The sequence below is a fragment of the Corvus cornix genome, chromosome 1 (genome assembly GCF_000738735.6).
Source record: "Corvus cornix cornix isolate S_Up_H32 chromosome 1, ASM73873v5, whole genome shotgun sequence".
Classification (NCBI taxonomy): Eukaryota; Metazoa; Chordata; class Aves; order Passeriformes; family Corvidae; genus Corvus; species Corvus cornix.
Genome location: NC_046332.1, coordinates 17,312,396 through 17,328,510, shown reverse-complemented (window position 1 = coordinate 17,328,510; position 16,115 = coordinate 17,312,396). Strand labels below are relative to the sequence as shown.

The 16,115-nt window shown below is 41.9% G+C and overlaps 1 protein-coding gene across 9 annotated transcripts in view; it reads left to right on the top strand.

Moving 5' to 3' along the window:
* PHLDB2 (pleckstrin homology like domain family B member 2) overlaps window positions 1-16,115 on the top strand; it is a 118,803-nt gene that overhangs the window by 62,321 nt on the left and 40,367 nt on the right. For 8 of the 9 annotated variants that reach the window (XM_019283799.3, XM_039557405.1, XM_039557427.1 and 5 more), the window contains exons 2-4: window positions 1,161-1,270; window positions 4,581-5,929; window positions 14,719-15,102. In XM_019283799.3, the coding sequence (XP_019139344.1) occupies window positions 1,222-1,270; window positions 4,581-5,929; window positions 14,719-15,102 (1,782 nt within the window). In that variant the 5' untranslated portion in view covers window positions 1,161-1,221. The remainder of the gene's footprint in view (window positions 1-1,160; window positions 1,271-4,580; window positions 5,930-14,718; window positions 15,103-16,115) is intronic. The other variant, XM_039557403.1, reaches the window with a different exon arrangement.

Sequence of the window (16,115 nt, the reverse complement as noted above, 5' to 3'; positions counted from 1 at the left end):
AAAGAAGAAGCATTGCAAAGTGAGGCCAGCACAGGAGGTTCCTGGGGGAACCCAGTGAAAGGACAGGGACTGGCCCCCTGTGGGAGAGCAGCTTGCAGGGAGCAGGTGAGGCAGAAGCCAGAGGCAGAATGAAGGAGCCTCCCTCTGCAAGGATCAGTAGCCAGCTCCCTTCTCCCAGGGCTGTCCTCCCAGGAGAGTAACATGAAAAAGCATGGCACAAGAAGTCTGTGCACCACAGACCTGGAACCTTGGGGCTGTCATGACTGCAGTTAATTAAATAGGTGGCTTGTCTCTAGAGAGCCCCAGATATCTGTCTCCATTCTTCACTTGTTTTCCTGACACGTTTCTATTTGCTTGTCCAGAGCTAAGCCCAAGGACCTACAGATGGTCGCCATAAATTTTGTCACTTGATGCAATTTTTAAAAAAATTTTTGTCAACCTTTTAAAAAGAGATGTGCATAAAAAATAAATAAGCCTTTTAATAGAGCAACTCACTAGAAGTCTTCTATTTGGATTTAGTTTTTAGTGGCTGGGATTTAATTTTGGCATTTCTTTTAAGCCAAGTCTCTCTTGAAGCCATATCAATTTTTAATTTGATCTTAAATGAGCTTTCAAGAATCCCTTTGCATTCCTAGTCTGGCTTCTTTGGAAACTCAGAAAACATTTTTTGTGTTTTGGATGACATACCTGGTTTTGCATAGGTTTATTCATGGTTGCAGAATGCTGGTGTTGCGTGGGCTGAACTTGGGCTATGGGCTTTCAAAATAAAGTCTTCAGCAGCAAAGTGCAACCTTGTTTGTCATTTCTTAAGGAAGTCACAGGATCACAGACAAAACTCAGGAGCTGTGACTAGTACAGAGCCTGTACAGAGTTTGGACAGAGTCATACATAGATAATGGCTGATTATCAAAACAAATTATATGTCTTTTAAACTGATAAACCAACTGCAGACAGGTTTTACCTTTTTTTTCCACAGACTCCACATTAAACATGGAGTGTCCTTTCCAAATATCTTTTAACGTATTTCTTTTTGAGTTGTCTGTGGAAATTTTACCATAAGAAAAGCCAGTTGTGTTCTATATTATGCACTCAAAAAATGTTCCCAAAATACACTTTTTAACACGGCGTGGTTTTTTTTTCTTTTTTTACTTTATTTGCAGGTCAAAATTTATCTGGTTCACTCAAATTAGTGTCATTTTAACCATCCTGTAGAAGAGAAATATGATGCCAAACAGAAGTAACCTCTCCTCCTTCCAGAATGCCGGATCAGGTAATCAGTTAAAATGAGGTTTGTTTGTAATGCACTGAGATCTTTCAGAATTTCTAATTGATTTTGGCCCTTTAATTCTCCTGACACATGGATAAGATCAGCACTCTGTTCTTATTCCATGTCTAACTCCATTTACAGGGCAGAACAAGGCCACAGCTGGATATGCTGCAGACAGCCAACCCTCCCCCATCACTTTAATGCCTGTCTGGAACAGATATCAGTGACCCCCAGCTAAACAACTTGGGAAAGGAAGAAAAGGAAGGAGGGGAGGGAAAGCAAAAAAAATTTAAAAAAAGGAAGAATTTCCTTCTGTAGCTCCAGGCAGCAAATACTTTGCTAAACAGAGGACCCTTGTGCTGAGCATGAAAGCTGGGGCTGACCTGGATGCAGGGTGGGTTCAGGGCATGTCACGAGCTGAAGCTCCCATCCTTAGTCTCTAGAGCTGCATGCAAAGACAGCATCAGCCAGGATGTGTAACACAGCCTGGCATATTCATCAAGTTTCAACTCAAACATTACCCTAGAAATAAACAAAGCAAACAAGATCTGGTTGGTGGGAAGCAGCTTTGGTTTATTTAAACATGTGCTGTTGTCCAGTTGGGTTTTAACTGTATGATTACGGGCACTGTGGTGCTGGAAACAAAAACGCAGAGGAACTGGCACAAGGGATAGTAGAGAAAAGCTGAACTGGATTGACTACATGAAGGTATCATGACCTTTTCTTACTGTACTTGTTTGGATTTCAAGTACAATGAACCCTTCACTGCTGTGGTGAACAGGCATGAAAGTTTCCATGAGCTAACTTGTTATTTGGCAAAAGCATCCAGTCTTTGTAGGATTAAATGTGCCCTACTGCTGTTGCAAGGGAGTAATGAACAATTATTAATGTCCCATTAATGTGTCTGCCAAGCTATTTATAGAGGAGCCAGTGAAATTTATGCAAAAATATTTGAACTTAGCTGGGTTAGTTAAGGTTTGGACAATACAATTTTCATATGAGATCAGATTTCAGTTTTAAGAGAGATTTGGAAGAGGGGAGGAGAAAGAGAGACTGAGATGGAAATTAGGGTCTGTTCCACAATGGAAGGTTAAGTATAAAAGGCATATCCACTGTGCTTTACATCTGGGCCCTTAAATAACTTCTACATCTTATTCTTCTTCCTTAAAACACCACTAATATGAAGAATACTTGATTCTTCCAGGTGACGTTGTCTTGTCCTGACAAGAGTTCTTTTGAATTTGGGTCACATTTATCCTTTTGTTCATTTGAATTTCATCACTGCTGTTATCAAAATTTATGAAAATAGCTAAAAAATGTCAAGTAAAATATCACAATATAAGAAACTGCAGTTTCACTGCTCAAAGTGGCGATGGTGTGATGGAGAACTCTGAATTCACTGGTTCAAAGGCAACTTAGATAGTTGTATCATCATCATAAGTGTGTTAAAATTATAAATATAATACAAATTCCATATTTACAGCCAGCATAAAAATATTTAATTCTGTGTAGAGGTAGACTTGAGGTTTAGTTTTGAAGGTGCAAGTTAATGTTTCTGGCCTCTACCAGAGCTTGTAATTAACAACTGCTTAGCCAGGTCCACTGTGGTCAAGAAGGTGTTTTATTTTACTTTGATTTTTGTGTTTGTGTCCCCTAAGGGTGGCTCCTTTTATCTGCTGCCTACTCAGTTCCATAAGTAATGATAGTTATCTCTGTTCCCAAAATTACGGCTTTTTCTCTTACTAATCGAGGAGAACATGTTGTTGCACACCTGGATTGAGCAGAGGAAGCCTGTGCAGCTGAGGACTGGTGATGCCCTGGACAGTGGTGAATTCCGTGGTGTTGTGCCTTCTTAGCAAGGAAGGTCCTGGAGACCAGGACCCTTGGGAGGAATGCATTGCCACCTTCCACAAGATGTGAACATAGTGATTCTCAATGCAACCAGGTCATATGAGTTCTGGTGGCAGACAGGAATCCCAAATTCTGTCTCTTGGTTGATACAATTGCCTGAAGCGGTACTTGGGAGAGGACTAAAGTATTGCCTCCGAGGACTTTAAGGGCACTTTACACATTAGGTTTTCCCACCGAGTGACAAGCTGAAATTCAGTTTCTCATGAGGAAGCTGAAGTCACAGGTGAAATGTGACTGAGCCAAGAGTAAATCCCAGATTTGACCCTTACTTTCAGAAACAACACTTGCTGGCACTGCAGGAACTGACACTCAGAAGTGCTTTATTAGTTCAAAGTGTAGACTAGCACATCCCAGAAGCTGCTGTAAATGTTAATGGTGTCATTTCTACATCAGCTGAGGTCTAAGTGTAAGCCTGCTGGGGCTCCTGTTTATCTCCTGCAGGAACTGGCACCGTCAGGAGCTGAATTCCTTTCTTTGCTTTCGGCAAAGTGGTGCTCAGAACTGTAGACTAGAGCTTGACACTTTGTTGAACAATAACATCCACCACAGCAAAGGCTTTCTTGGTCTGTGCTCTCTTCCTGAGTATAAATTAGATTTCTGAACAATCATTAGGATCTGTAACTTTCACCCCGTCCGTATTTTTAATAGTCATGTGGGTTTGATGTTTTGAATGAAGTCATGCAGCCTAGCATTCTACTTCCTTAAGGTTATCTTTTAACCAAAGTGCTCTTTGCAGATGTAGTTACAGCTTTGTATTTTTAGAGCATGAGCTGAAACACCTTGAAAAACGTGCCTTGGTTTTGTACTTTCCCATTAAGCTTTGCAGGACCATCCACAAAGTAAGCAGAAAGGTGACAAACTCCTGAGCTTTAAATTGAGTTCACTAGTATATCAGGGCTCATATGCACTAGCTGCACAGATTAAAGGAAGAGGTGATCCAGAGCAGTATCTTATGTCTTTGGCCCTGGGAGACCTGAGTTGGATTCTTTACTCCGCTGTCTGCTTTGCATATTCTCCCTGTTCCTCAGTTCCTCAGCTGTAAAACATCAGGACAACAATTCTTCCTTACTTCATGGATATCTTAAGAGGCTCAGGATTATAAAGGTTGAACCACAGACTCCTGCAATGGATAGGACAGCAAAGAAAGAGTCTAGCCTCTTTCCAACTGTGTTGCTGACTTTGGTATGGTTTTGTGCCTCTACCGCTTCTTTTTCTGTCTCCCATCTTCTGCAGAAGCAGATGGGAAAATTGTGCATCTCCTCCTTTGCTTAGTGATCTGAGACACATTTATTACAAGCACAGTAATTATTGCAAAAAGTGTTCACGTTATTTTGCAGGCATGCACATGCAAGAGGCTACTTACTAGCTAATTTTTTTTTTTCTTGTTTTGTCTTCTTTACAGATTCCAGTAAGATTATGGCAGACTATAGCCACTCACAAAAACAGATGGAATTACAAAATGCTAGTTTGGGAAAGGGTTCTGTGGCGAATTCCCTTGAAAATGGTCTCCAGGATATTATGGAAAACCTCAACACAAAGAAATATTCATCAACTCTTAAATTTAAAACAAATGGGGACTATGCTGGCTCTTATTTAACCCTTTCACAACCTATGCCAATTAAACCTAATCCTTCCTCCAGTGTTAAAAATACGCACTCTATTAACAAAATTCAAGGAGGCAAGCAGTTCCCCTGTGAAAGCCCGTATCTTCCAGATAAAAGCATCTCTGTAAAACATTTGGGTTCCATATCAGGCATGTCTCCATCCCTCAGTGGGTATAGTTCAGGAAGGACAGATTTTGATATTCATGCCAGCAGAGAAAATGAAAAATCCCTTGGACACATGGATAAGTTTAACTACTCAAAGTACAGTCAGAGAAATAAATCTTATGACAACATCTACTTCCCAGGAATGCTGGAGTCAAAGAAGATCTCAGGCTCTCTCCTGACTATGTGGAATGGAAGCTCGGGGAACGAGCTGGTGCTCTCACCTGGTAGCAATTCTGGGGCAGCCAGCATGCCTTCCAGCCCAAAGCAAGGCAGGAGAATGAATGCTGAAAACAGTCTGGCCCTACACATAAAGCCACTTAAGTACAAGGATGTGATGATGGAAACTCTGGGTTCACGGCCTAGGAAATACTCTGGTGGATCTCTAAGTCATATGGGAATGTACAGCCGTTCCCTACCCAGACTGTATAAATCAACAGAAAACCAGCTGGTGCCATTAAGTTTGCCCCCCAGAAGCTCTCTGGGTAATAGTAAAAGGAAAAAACTTGGAGAAAAAGATCTACCTCAGAATGCTTTCGATGCTGATAATTACCTGAATTTTTCTTCTTGCAGCTCAGGGGTTTTACCACATGCAAACTCTGTCTCTGGGAGTAATCCCTATGTCAGTTCAACTCTTAGTGTTCCTGCAAGCCCTCGAATTGCTAAAAAGATGCTTTTAGCACCTTCTTCCCCGTATCTCCCCGATGATTTTGATAGACTTGGACTCTCAGGAACAAGTCCCAGTAGTTCTTTCTCCCCAGTGGATTTTGACAGGTCATTCTCTGTCCGAAGAAACCTTTCCACCAGTTCCATGGAACTTGATGACCCAGATCTGGAAACTTACAGACAGACACCAAATTCTCTGCAAATGTCCATGCGAGAGCGGAAGAACAGCATTAGCTCAATTTCAGGAAGGGAAGACCTCATGGACTATCACAGGAGGCAGAGGGAAGAGCGACTTCGGGAGCAGGAGATGGAACGGCTGGTAATTTTTTTCTCTTCCTCTTATTTATCTGTGACATTTAGCATTTGCAAAATACCCATCCCAGGTCTAGCCATCAGGAAGGTACAGCAAAGAATAAGCTGCTCTGTTTTGAAATTCAAATGCTGCCTGCTCCAGATGCCTTGTTTATTATTACAGTCCATAAAGCTAACCCGTACATAGCGTGCTGCTTGGATAGATGGTGCCATTCAGCCATCCTGAAAAAATGTTGGAACCCATGTAAATTGTATTCAGTTATCCTGTGGGCTCTGTTAAAATGTCTGTGTACATAAAACCCACAAATTACACTGCAGGGATCCAGGACTTTTTGCTTTAGATGATGACACTGTTTTGTGGTAAGTGGGCAAAGAAAAAGAGATTCTGCTCTAAGCTGCTCAGCTTTGTGTGCTGCAGAGTCAGGTATACATTGGTGTGGGCTAAACAGCCATCTGCAGAGGTTTTTCTGCTTAGTTTTCATTTTTTCCTTCTGAGCATGTTCATTAAAATACAGGCCTCCTTGCTTCTCCCCCTCCCAAGATGGAGAGTAGCAGAGGAGGACAATTTCTTTCTTTGTCTCAGTGAATCTAAAGTAGTGCATACTGTCTCAGCTTGGGATTATATAGGTAGTAAAATGTAATTATGTATTATTGAAACAACTTATGAGTGGGAAAAGTAAAAATGTCTTCAGAACCCACAGAGATGTTTGAAACAGTTTTGTATTGAAATTGTCTCTGGAAGAACACAGAGCAGTTCTTCCAAAGGGTTTTCAGAGTGGCTTTGGGACTCTCTGACCATATTAACATGCATTCATATTTTATCATCCACATAGAAATAGAGGTCACTAGATGGGCCAGTTGGTACTCCTGAGTCTTAAATTTGAGACATTAACTTTACATTTGTGTGCCCTAATTCACATCTTATGAATTTGAGCAAAATGGAAATAGGATACTCTTAAACCTGTATAGTTTGCATACAGACAGCAAACCTGCAGGAGAATTCATTTCCTGGGCAGGCTGGGGGTGAAAAGCTGTGGGGAGGATGGATGCAGGAGTAGTGGGAATGTGGGAGAAGGGGATGCCTGTCAGTGACCACTAGCAATGACCCGGTGCCTGTGCAGGGCCACCGTTCCCATCTTGAATCGTACGAGTAGCAGGTTCAGCCTAAGAATTGTAACCCAGTGAGATGCCTCCCCATGCCCCATCTCACCTATGTCCTTGATGCAAGTTGGTGAGGAGCCTGTTACACAGACAGGAGTCTGCCTTTTCCCCCCCCAGTCCACTGATCACTGTAGTTTATAAGATACATGCTGTTGTTCGCAAGATGCGAAGAGGTTCGCCTTTGCCTGCTCGAAGGCTGTAGTGTTGAGGCTCAGGTGTGAGAGGGGGGCAGGCACTGCCCCTTCCCCGCTCCATGAGTGTCAGGGCATGTGCATCCGTGCCCTGCTTTGCTCCCCAAAACCTCTGCTGGTTCCCCTTGAAGCTGCAGCTTCTTGGGAGCAGCGACTGGGCTTCCCAGGGCAAGAAGGACCAACTGTGAGTGAAAATGGCTGTGTGGCTTGGGAAAAAGGTTGTGGGAAATATCAGCAGAAATGTTGTTTCTCCCTCTTCTTCCTGCCTTTGTCCTGCCATTCCTCTACTCCTTTCTGTAATCTTCTCCCTAGTCCTGGTGTGTTGTGTGTGCAGAGTGGTGATTGCTTCTTTGCTTGTTATCAGAAGGTTTTGCAGGCAGTCATGCTGTAAAACCTGAGATAATCAGTCATAAAAGCAACGTATTCGTATTTCAGAGAGAACAGGCTTTTTTTTTTTTTTTTAAATTATTTTTCATGGTGAGGGATGAAACATATTGGGTTGTTTCGGTATTCGGTGATGCTGGTAATTGTTCCGATTTTATAATTGGATGAAATGGCTACATTCCCACCCCTCAATATTTCCTCTTGCTGAGCAATACTTCCTTCAAGTCCCAATTCTTTAAAAAGAGAATTTGCTTACTGTTTTTCCAAAGTTTTTGAAAAAAATATGATGTTTTGTGTGTTACACATAATTTGAATATGAAGGAATTTGCTCCTGATTGAGTTGATCTTATACTCAAGATACTGCTCCATTCCTTCATTCTCCATTTGCTAGAGCTCTTCATTTCACTCTTCATTTGGTAGAAGAGTGAAATATCACATCAGTGCCTCCTTCCAATGGTTTGAGAGTCTGAAAAATGCCATAAACAGGTTTCTACATCTCTGAGAAGTAGAAAGATCCATATACATATATATATATATGTATGTATATAAATCCAGACATCAGTTCTTTGGATATTAGGGCCTGTCCTGTTCTGGGATCCCTGTGGATACCTGTGTGTGGATCCCTATCCAAAGGATAGTCAAGGGTCTGTGCAAACAGGGTCTTGATATATCCAGCTGAAGCTACCAAAGAACAATTTTTTTGCCCTTGAGTACTGACATGGGCAAAGGATCCATGTCTGCTCAGGTCTCTCTGTTTTTTGGGATGGGGGAAGGTGTGAATAAAAAACCCCAACTAAAGAAGCGTTCATGGGTATCAAAACTGTGTGCTCTGAGCTTTCAGTGCTGTGTAAAAGCTCAAGTTGAGTAGCTGGTAGGTAAATGGCAGGGAAAATGTAGAGTCCCTGTGCACAAGGATTTTCCTTACTGGGTTTTTGAAGCACAGTAGGTAGAAGAACAGTGTAGGACTGCTCAAATAACTCCATCAGAAAAATAGCACGCTTTTTTAGAGGACTAGAGTGCTCTGTGGTCCAGATAAGAAGTAGAGAGTATCTTTCTTTGCACCAGCACTGCCCCTGTAGCTATTCTGCTGGCACAGAGTGGCTTGAGTGTCTTCTATTTGATAGCTGATATTCACTTCCGGATTTTTTTTGGTAGTAAAATCTATGCACTCACTGCAGTTTGACCTAGTGTCTGCCCTTGAACTCTTCTGTTTACTTTCACTTGTTTACTCTTTCTTTTCCACATAAATTATTCTATGAGTTTGACTTGTGTTTAGTTTGCTTTTAAGTGTCACAGGCTCCTCTAAAAGTTTGCATTTAGAGCTGCTGCTGCAGCCTGCATATGAAAACAAATTATCTGCTGTCATTGCCCAAAGAAATAACCAGAGATGAGAAAAGAAAGTACAAATAGTAAAAATATGCATGTTGGTTTTTTTTTAAATTATTTAAAAGTCTAAGTTTTAATTTGTTGCTGTGCACCAAATAGAAAAGACACATACATACTTTTGCAGGATTTGGTGTTTCTCCATATCTGTTTCTTTAGATCTGCTGTCTATGGCTGGGTTCACATAAACTAGCTGAAGACTGGTGCCGCTTCTGCTTTGCCAGCCTGCTCCTTTGTGACTTGAAGAGCAGGAGGAACTGGTGCTCTTATTCCTGCCATCCCTCTGGCGTTAGTGCCAGGGGCCCATGGGCTGTGGGAGCAGGTGGGGCAGCACAGGGCTTCTCCTGGCACAGGCAGCAGGGTCACGACCTGTGTCTGCTTCCTCTCCAGCCCGGCTGACCGGACGTTGCATCCTGGCACGGGGATGTTTATACAAGCTGGACATGAGTAGAAGTCAGAGTAGCTATTGCTGACACTAGCCCAGGAGCCTTATAAACAAGGAAAAAGGTTATCACTGTGATCTAATAATGTTCAATGCAATTCAGTTAGCTATTTTTTTTTTTTTTAAATTATTATTTAAAGAGGAAATCTCACTCTTTTTTTCCTATCTGAGATGAAAGCCCAGTTGTGGTAGCTGCTGGAACTAAAAAGGGGCCTCTCTCTTCAGACCATGGGGTGGTTGGGAGTGGAACAGCAAAGGCAACGTAATTTGGTAGATATTATGGACCATCTGTTTTCTTCGATAACTGCTTGTTTAAATAGCACTAAAGTTTTTTGTGCTGGTTTTTAGGCAATACAATATATTTCCTCTAGATGGTGGTAGGTACCTAAAAATCACATGTGCACTAGGTTCGTGATGCCTTCCATAGCCCAGCTGTCAGTAGGGATCTGTAAACATACACTTGTTAATGAAGTTTTACTAAATCCAGGATTTGTACTGGGAGAGATTTCAATTTATCAATGCCTGAATGTGCAGTAATAAAATTCAAGGGTCTTGTTCCATAGTCCACTTTGTCACAGTCAGAAGAGCACTGAATTTCATTAGTTTATTCAGAAGTAGGGAATAATACCGAATATCCCTGTGCCTGGTTTGCATTGATGCTTTGCAATTTAGTAAGATGTGCTTATGTGAAGGGAAAATGAAATGAAACTATTTTTGCGTTTTTAAGATGGTACTGCTTTAAAATCATGGTTAATAGAGCTTATGTAAGTCTTTATATGACTTGTGGAAAACCTCATATTCATGTTTTATAAATCTAGATTGGCACTGTGCCTTTAATAGACCCTTTAAGCATAAATTACCCAAGCTGTATATAAAGCTGTAAGTGATTAGCTCTTAAAGGAGCCCCAGGCAAGTAGACAAAGGTTAGCTTCAAGGTAATTTTTCCCACCATTAGTATTTGACAGTCTCTATAGTGTTACAGAAGAGCTACTTAACATCATTTAGTTTTGTAATTGAACAAGTGCTGTATAACAGGATAAAACCCCCTGCAGAATGTAACTAATACTGATGACTCCATAAGTTTTCAGGAACATTCAGTTTCGATTGTGCTGTAAAACATTTCTGTGAGGTCTTTAATAAGCCAAAATCTGGATTACATACGCTTAATTTTTGCAGCTATATGTGTTATGCAAATTAACACTATGGTCCAGGAAGAAATCAATTACAGGAGACCTGTTCTTATTTACAGAACTTAAGTACTGCTCTGGAATTCTGGTTTTCAGGCTCCTGCCCTTGGTGTGGTTCAAAAAGGATCATCTGCATAGGTACTCTAGGGACAAGAGAGCTGAACAACGCTGTTATTTTGGCAGCCAGTGGCATTCCCTCAGGAGCAGAACACGTGTCAGGTACAGGAGCTAATTTTCAGAAAGTCACCTGCTCAGCTCCTCCCTGCAGGCTGTCTCTACTCTGTGCCACTGCTCTCTCCTGCTTTTACCAGTCTGCTTCTCCTGTGCCTGCTCTGGGAAGGAAAGGACGAGGCACACCCGGTCCTCTGCTGTGACCTGGGCCTCTCCATGCTGCTTCTCTGTGCAGGTGTCTCTGCTGTCAGAGCTGCGTCTGAGAGAGGGACATTAAATACAGGTGCTGCTTCTGAAAGCCATGCTGCTGGTGGTAACCTCGGAGCTGAAGCACTAACCATAGCAAAACAAGGACTGACAATGAGAAAATAAACTAGTCTGGAGTGAGAAACTGGTGCAAACTGGGGGGAAGGGAGAGAACAGTTGGCGAACTGTCCTCAGTCCCAGTTCAAGTTTATCTTTGAAATAAGCTCCTTAGAAATGTAGGAAAGAAAGAGAAAGCTTTCTCCTGCCTCTTGTCTATGAGGTAGTGAATGTACTTGTAAGAAAGAAAGTCTGGGGGGTTTCTGCATCTCTCTTCCCCAGTCCCTGCCTCTTTTCCCACCCTCCTTTTTGACTAACAGCTGCTCCCAGCCTTTGCTGAGATGGTGGTGGTTTGTCTGTCTGAGCAACAGTATGAAAGCGCTGTTCTCTGGCAACAGCCTCTTCAGGCAGAGTAAACCTGGCCACACGGACTAGCCATAATTCATGTTAGTCTTTGTCACAAGGGATAGACTGCACATGTATTTTTAATGAAATGTGAGGTTATCCAGATCCTAATGGAACATACCTGAAAAGCTTCCTGTTTGTCACAGCTGTTAACCAAGGCTTGCCTTGATATCCAGATATAGCATCACCTACCTCTACGCATTTGTAAAATTCATAAACACGATCTGTAGCAGATGAACAAATCTAGGAATCACCACATGGTTACTGTTAAAAATGTGGGATATTTACCTCTGCTATTTTGGAATTTTTTTTTTGCAGCGTACCACGGATGCCTCTTAATGTCATTGATAATCAGTAGCTGAAAAAGGTTATTATCTCCTTATCCCATCCCTTGTCCTTCAGCACTTAAATTTGCAGCCAACCATAGGTGATGTGTAGCTTTCTCAAAGCCAGGAGTAGCGAAGCTGCTCAGGCAGAAGTTGCACAAGACCTGTTACCCCTCTTTGTAGCGGGGAAGAGAACTATAGAAAATACACAGAGATGTTTTAATCTGTTAGAAAGGACATTTTATGGGGAAACACACTGACAGGCTTACAAGGCTTGATTCAACATCCCTCCCTCCCACCAGAGCCAATTTTAAACCCATTTCCTGCTTTTGACATACCTTTTTTTTTTTTCCCCTCTGCTGTGTTCAGTTCACAAATAACTTGTAGGGTATTTCTTGTAAAAATATTGACTGGATTTTCCATGTGCTACTTTTTTCATGGTTTTCATTTCAAGGGTGCTTTCCTAGCTTGCTTCTTCAGTGATAAATTTATGCTGGAAACAGTTACATGCAGGTGTGCTGGAGCTGGAATGAGCTGGCTGAGATGAAATGGTGAGAATAGAGTGTATAAAATAACCACAGAGCTTCCTGTCCATAAGCCTCTCAGCACATGTCAAAATAGAAGTGAGAGATATCAGTATTTCTGTAACATGTCTGAAAGCTCATCAGGAATTTCTTGAAGACTGGTTTTCCTGCAAATTTTTAAGCTTTTCCCGAGCATCTGAAGCTTGAGGGGGGAAAGAAAGAATCCCTTTTGGTTTGCAGCCAGAGTGCCACACCTGAGCACTTAGGCTGGAATGAGCAGCGGCTGTGCTTTGAAATTTCCATTTCCTATTATTACCCAAGGGATGGAAGCTTGGCGTGGGGTAACCCGATACAGCCTGTTGTTGCAGGAGCGATGGGACCTCGTGTCCTGATGTCCGTGTTTCCCATCTATAACCCTTACAACCGGCCCGATGCCATCACAACAGGGAGAGCTGCATAATTACTGGCTGTCCCAGCCAGCACTTGCACAGGGCTTTAGGAATTGGGTTGCCTGGCCAAAAGACTTAGTAAGAAGGAGGATAGCGGTGCTGGAAGGGTAAGGGAAGAGGCTTAAGGTCTGGCAGTGGTTGCCTGGAGGGAACAAGGCTTTAGAGAGTTATAATTATGTCGACCTTTTGGGGCTGAAGGATGTCTGAGAATCTGCTGGACCTATTTCGTGGAAAATAGAAGTTTGCAGTTGCTGCCCTGGGCTCCGTTATTTCAGCGGCTCGTTACAGGAGGATTCCGAGGAAATCTCAGTGGGAACCTGGGAATAAGCTACCCAAAGGCAAAATCGCTCTCTCACAGCGCTCTCTCGTTTGGGTAGTGCTTGGAAAGGGGTGGGTTCAGACGGGTTCTCCAGCTCAGAAACAGAGGTCTTAATTGCGGGTGATGTGCACGTGTGGCGCGTACAACCAGGTAATCTCTCGGTAGCCGTATAAAAAGCTGGGTGTGTGTAACCAGTGTTAAATTTTCATACAGTTCAATGGCTTGCTGCAGGGAAAGCTGAGGCAGTGTACTGCCTGCCCTACTTTGCTTGATCCTTGTTATCACTTGCAGTTGGGCATAGGAAGTGTTAGGGCTGGCAGAAGTAGCTGCTGTGCAAATCCTCTTTGCAAATGTAATGCCAGGTAGAGCTTGGAAAGTGAATATGTCTGTAGTGGTTCTTGGGGAGGGAGGCGGAGGATGTTGGTTTTTTGGCTTTCTCTTTAAATATAACTGTAAAAGGATTTCCTAGAAATGAGAAATTAGATCATTAGCGCAGGTATTAATGCCAAGCATGGAACTCTCACAGTGGTCTTTTTTCCAGCAAAATTTTCAATAGACTTATGGTAAGCAATTTTAAATTTTTTTTTCTTTAACAAAAGTAACATGAAATTACACAAATGCTTTATCTCTTCAAAATGATAAGGTAAAAAAAGTTAATCTGAAATAGAAGTTACAGGAAGCTATGCATAGAGTAAAATAAAACAAATATAGCTTGCTAACAGCTGATGAAAGGTATCATAGAGATCTAGAAATCCTTCAGAAATTAAATGTTTATAACAACTTGAAGCACATCAAGTCAAAATGGCACAGCTACTCTTAGTCTCAAGTTTGAAATGTTGGTATGAATCCATAGGGAATTTGAATAAACTGGTAAATAAATACTTCCTCCACTTCTGTGCATTTGACAGCTGTTGCATGTTAGATGTGATGCCTCTTTTTTTCTGTTAATGCTCCTAAAACTTTTCAAAATGTGTTTTTCAAAATGTGACTAAAATGACTAATTCTCTCAAAAGGAGGAATCACAGTTAACAAAATGGAAAATCTAAAAAAGTCAGGAATGGGTGAGTTCATGGAAAATCTATGCAATATTTTGCAGCCTGGTAGGAATATAGCATAAGTGTGAAGTGGAACAATTAGTGATTTACATAGTGAGATCACTGGACATGTGTACATACAAATGGGTGTGAACAAAAAACCTCAATAAAAATTTAAAAGTACATTTCACAGAAATGAATAGCTAGTTAAATAAGATGTCCTAACACTTACTTATCTTTCCAATGTAGAAAGCTTTGACATTCTTAAAATCTTCTTCCACATTAATTTTGATTCTTCATCTTGCACTGTAATTTATTTATGTATATCTGTTTATCTCTAAATGGTAGATGGACTTTACATGGACTTTAATCCTTCACTCTAAAACAAAAAAACCAAACTCAAAGCAAACAAACAAAACCCCAACCCAAACAAAACAAAAAAACCCAGCAAACTTTAACTTCATCTTTATTTTAGCTCACATGTGACACTCAGTGCCATTATCTTTTTTTGAACTAGGAACGACAGCGGCTTGAGACAATCCTCAGTCTGTGTGCAGAATACTCCAAATCTGACAGCGACCCTGCTGCAGCTACTACAGTTGCTGATGTTCAAAAAATTAACAAAGAACTCGAAAAACTTCAGCTCTCTGATGAGGATTCCGTGTTCGAAGACTCCCAGATGAATCTGGAAACGAGGTTCAGAAGCCACTTGAAATCATCTGCAAGCGACTCGGATTTCTCAGAGCTGAGCAGCCACAGCCGTGGCACTGCTGCTTACCTGCCCTCGCGAGGGCTGAGAGCTGATGAGCACTTCAATGAAGGCACCAAGCCCCTGCCTTTTGCTGCTCCCAGCTTCCTGAAGGACACCACCGAGTCATCCTACCTAAGCATCACACCAAAGGTAATGCTCTGTAGGAGGAGACAGTGTAATCCAGGCTTTGCTGCTTGAAATCCTCCTCTAGGAGCTGGCTGTCCTGGCAGGTGCCACAATTAGGCTGGCTTAGGTATGAGAATTAATCTCACAACTCATACAATTTTATAAGCCATCAAATGTAGAAAATATAGCCAGCAAAATGTAGCAGCCAGCAAATGATTATTTCATATCCTGTGGAAGCTAATGGTACTGGAAGTTGGTGGTTTTTTTTAGTGGGATGTACAGTTCAGGAAGAGTTTTAAGATTTTCCAAGGGAGAAGGATTTGCTTGAACAATTACAGCTACTTAAATAAAGAAGGTTTACAGAACCCTGCTTAGCATCCTGCTGAGATGTAGGAGGGAAGGGATGCTCTGCTGTTTTCTCCCAACCCGAGGCTCTTGTAAGAGGAGTATGTTTTCTCACACTCACTTGGGAGGTGAAGAGGAGTTGCCTGGGCTGAATTTACTTTCCTGTCTCCTTTCCCTTTGAGCCACTTGCCAGATCAGCCGTTGTCTCTTGGGGATGATGTGGTAGCAGCAAGCCTCCTGCCCCTCCAACCAAACTGCTGCCTTTAATCAGCTGCACTTCCTTTCCTGTGTGCTCCTCACTGCTGTTTCATTACCAAAAGGAAATTGTCCTTTAATAAAGGAGCTAACAGCATTTGTAACCATTTGCTTGCTAGTGCAGCAGCCTCCTCCTCCAGGCTGTGCCAGAGCAGCAGTGCAGCAAATCCCAGTGGCAGGCAGTGTGTTAAGTAACTGGATTCAAGAGCTGGAATCAGGAGCGTAATGAGACCAAGCAAAGCCATAAAAGCATGTTTCTGTTTAACAAGTTCACACTTTCAAAATACTTTATCTCTTCCATTTAGTGTTATTTACACACAGTATGATCTTCAGCGTGGTTATATGCCTAAGGTGAATTGTATTTAACGCCTGCTACACTCACAACTTGAGAGTCAATAAAAGCGTGTGTGTGTGTAGAAGAAGAGAGAGGTGTGATA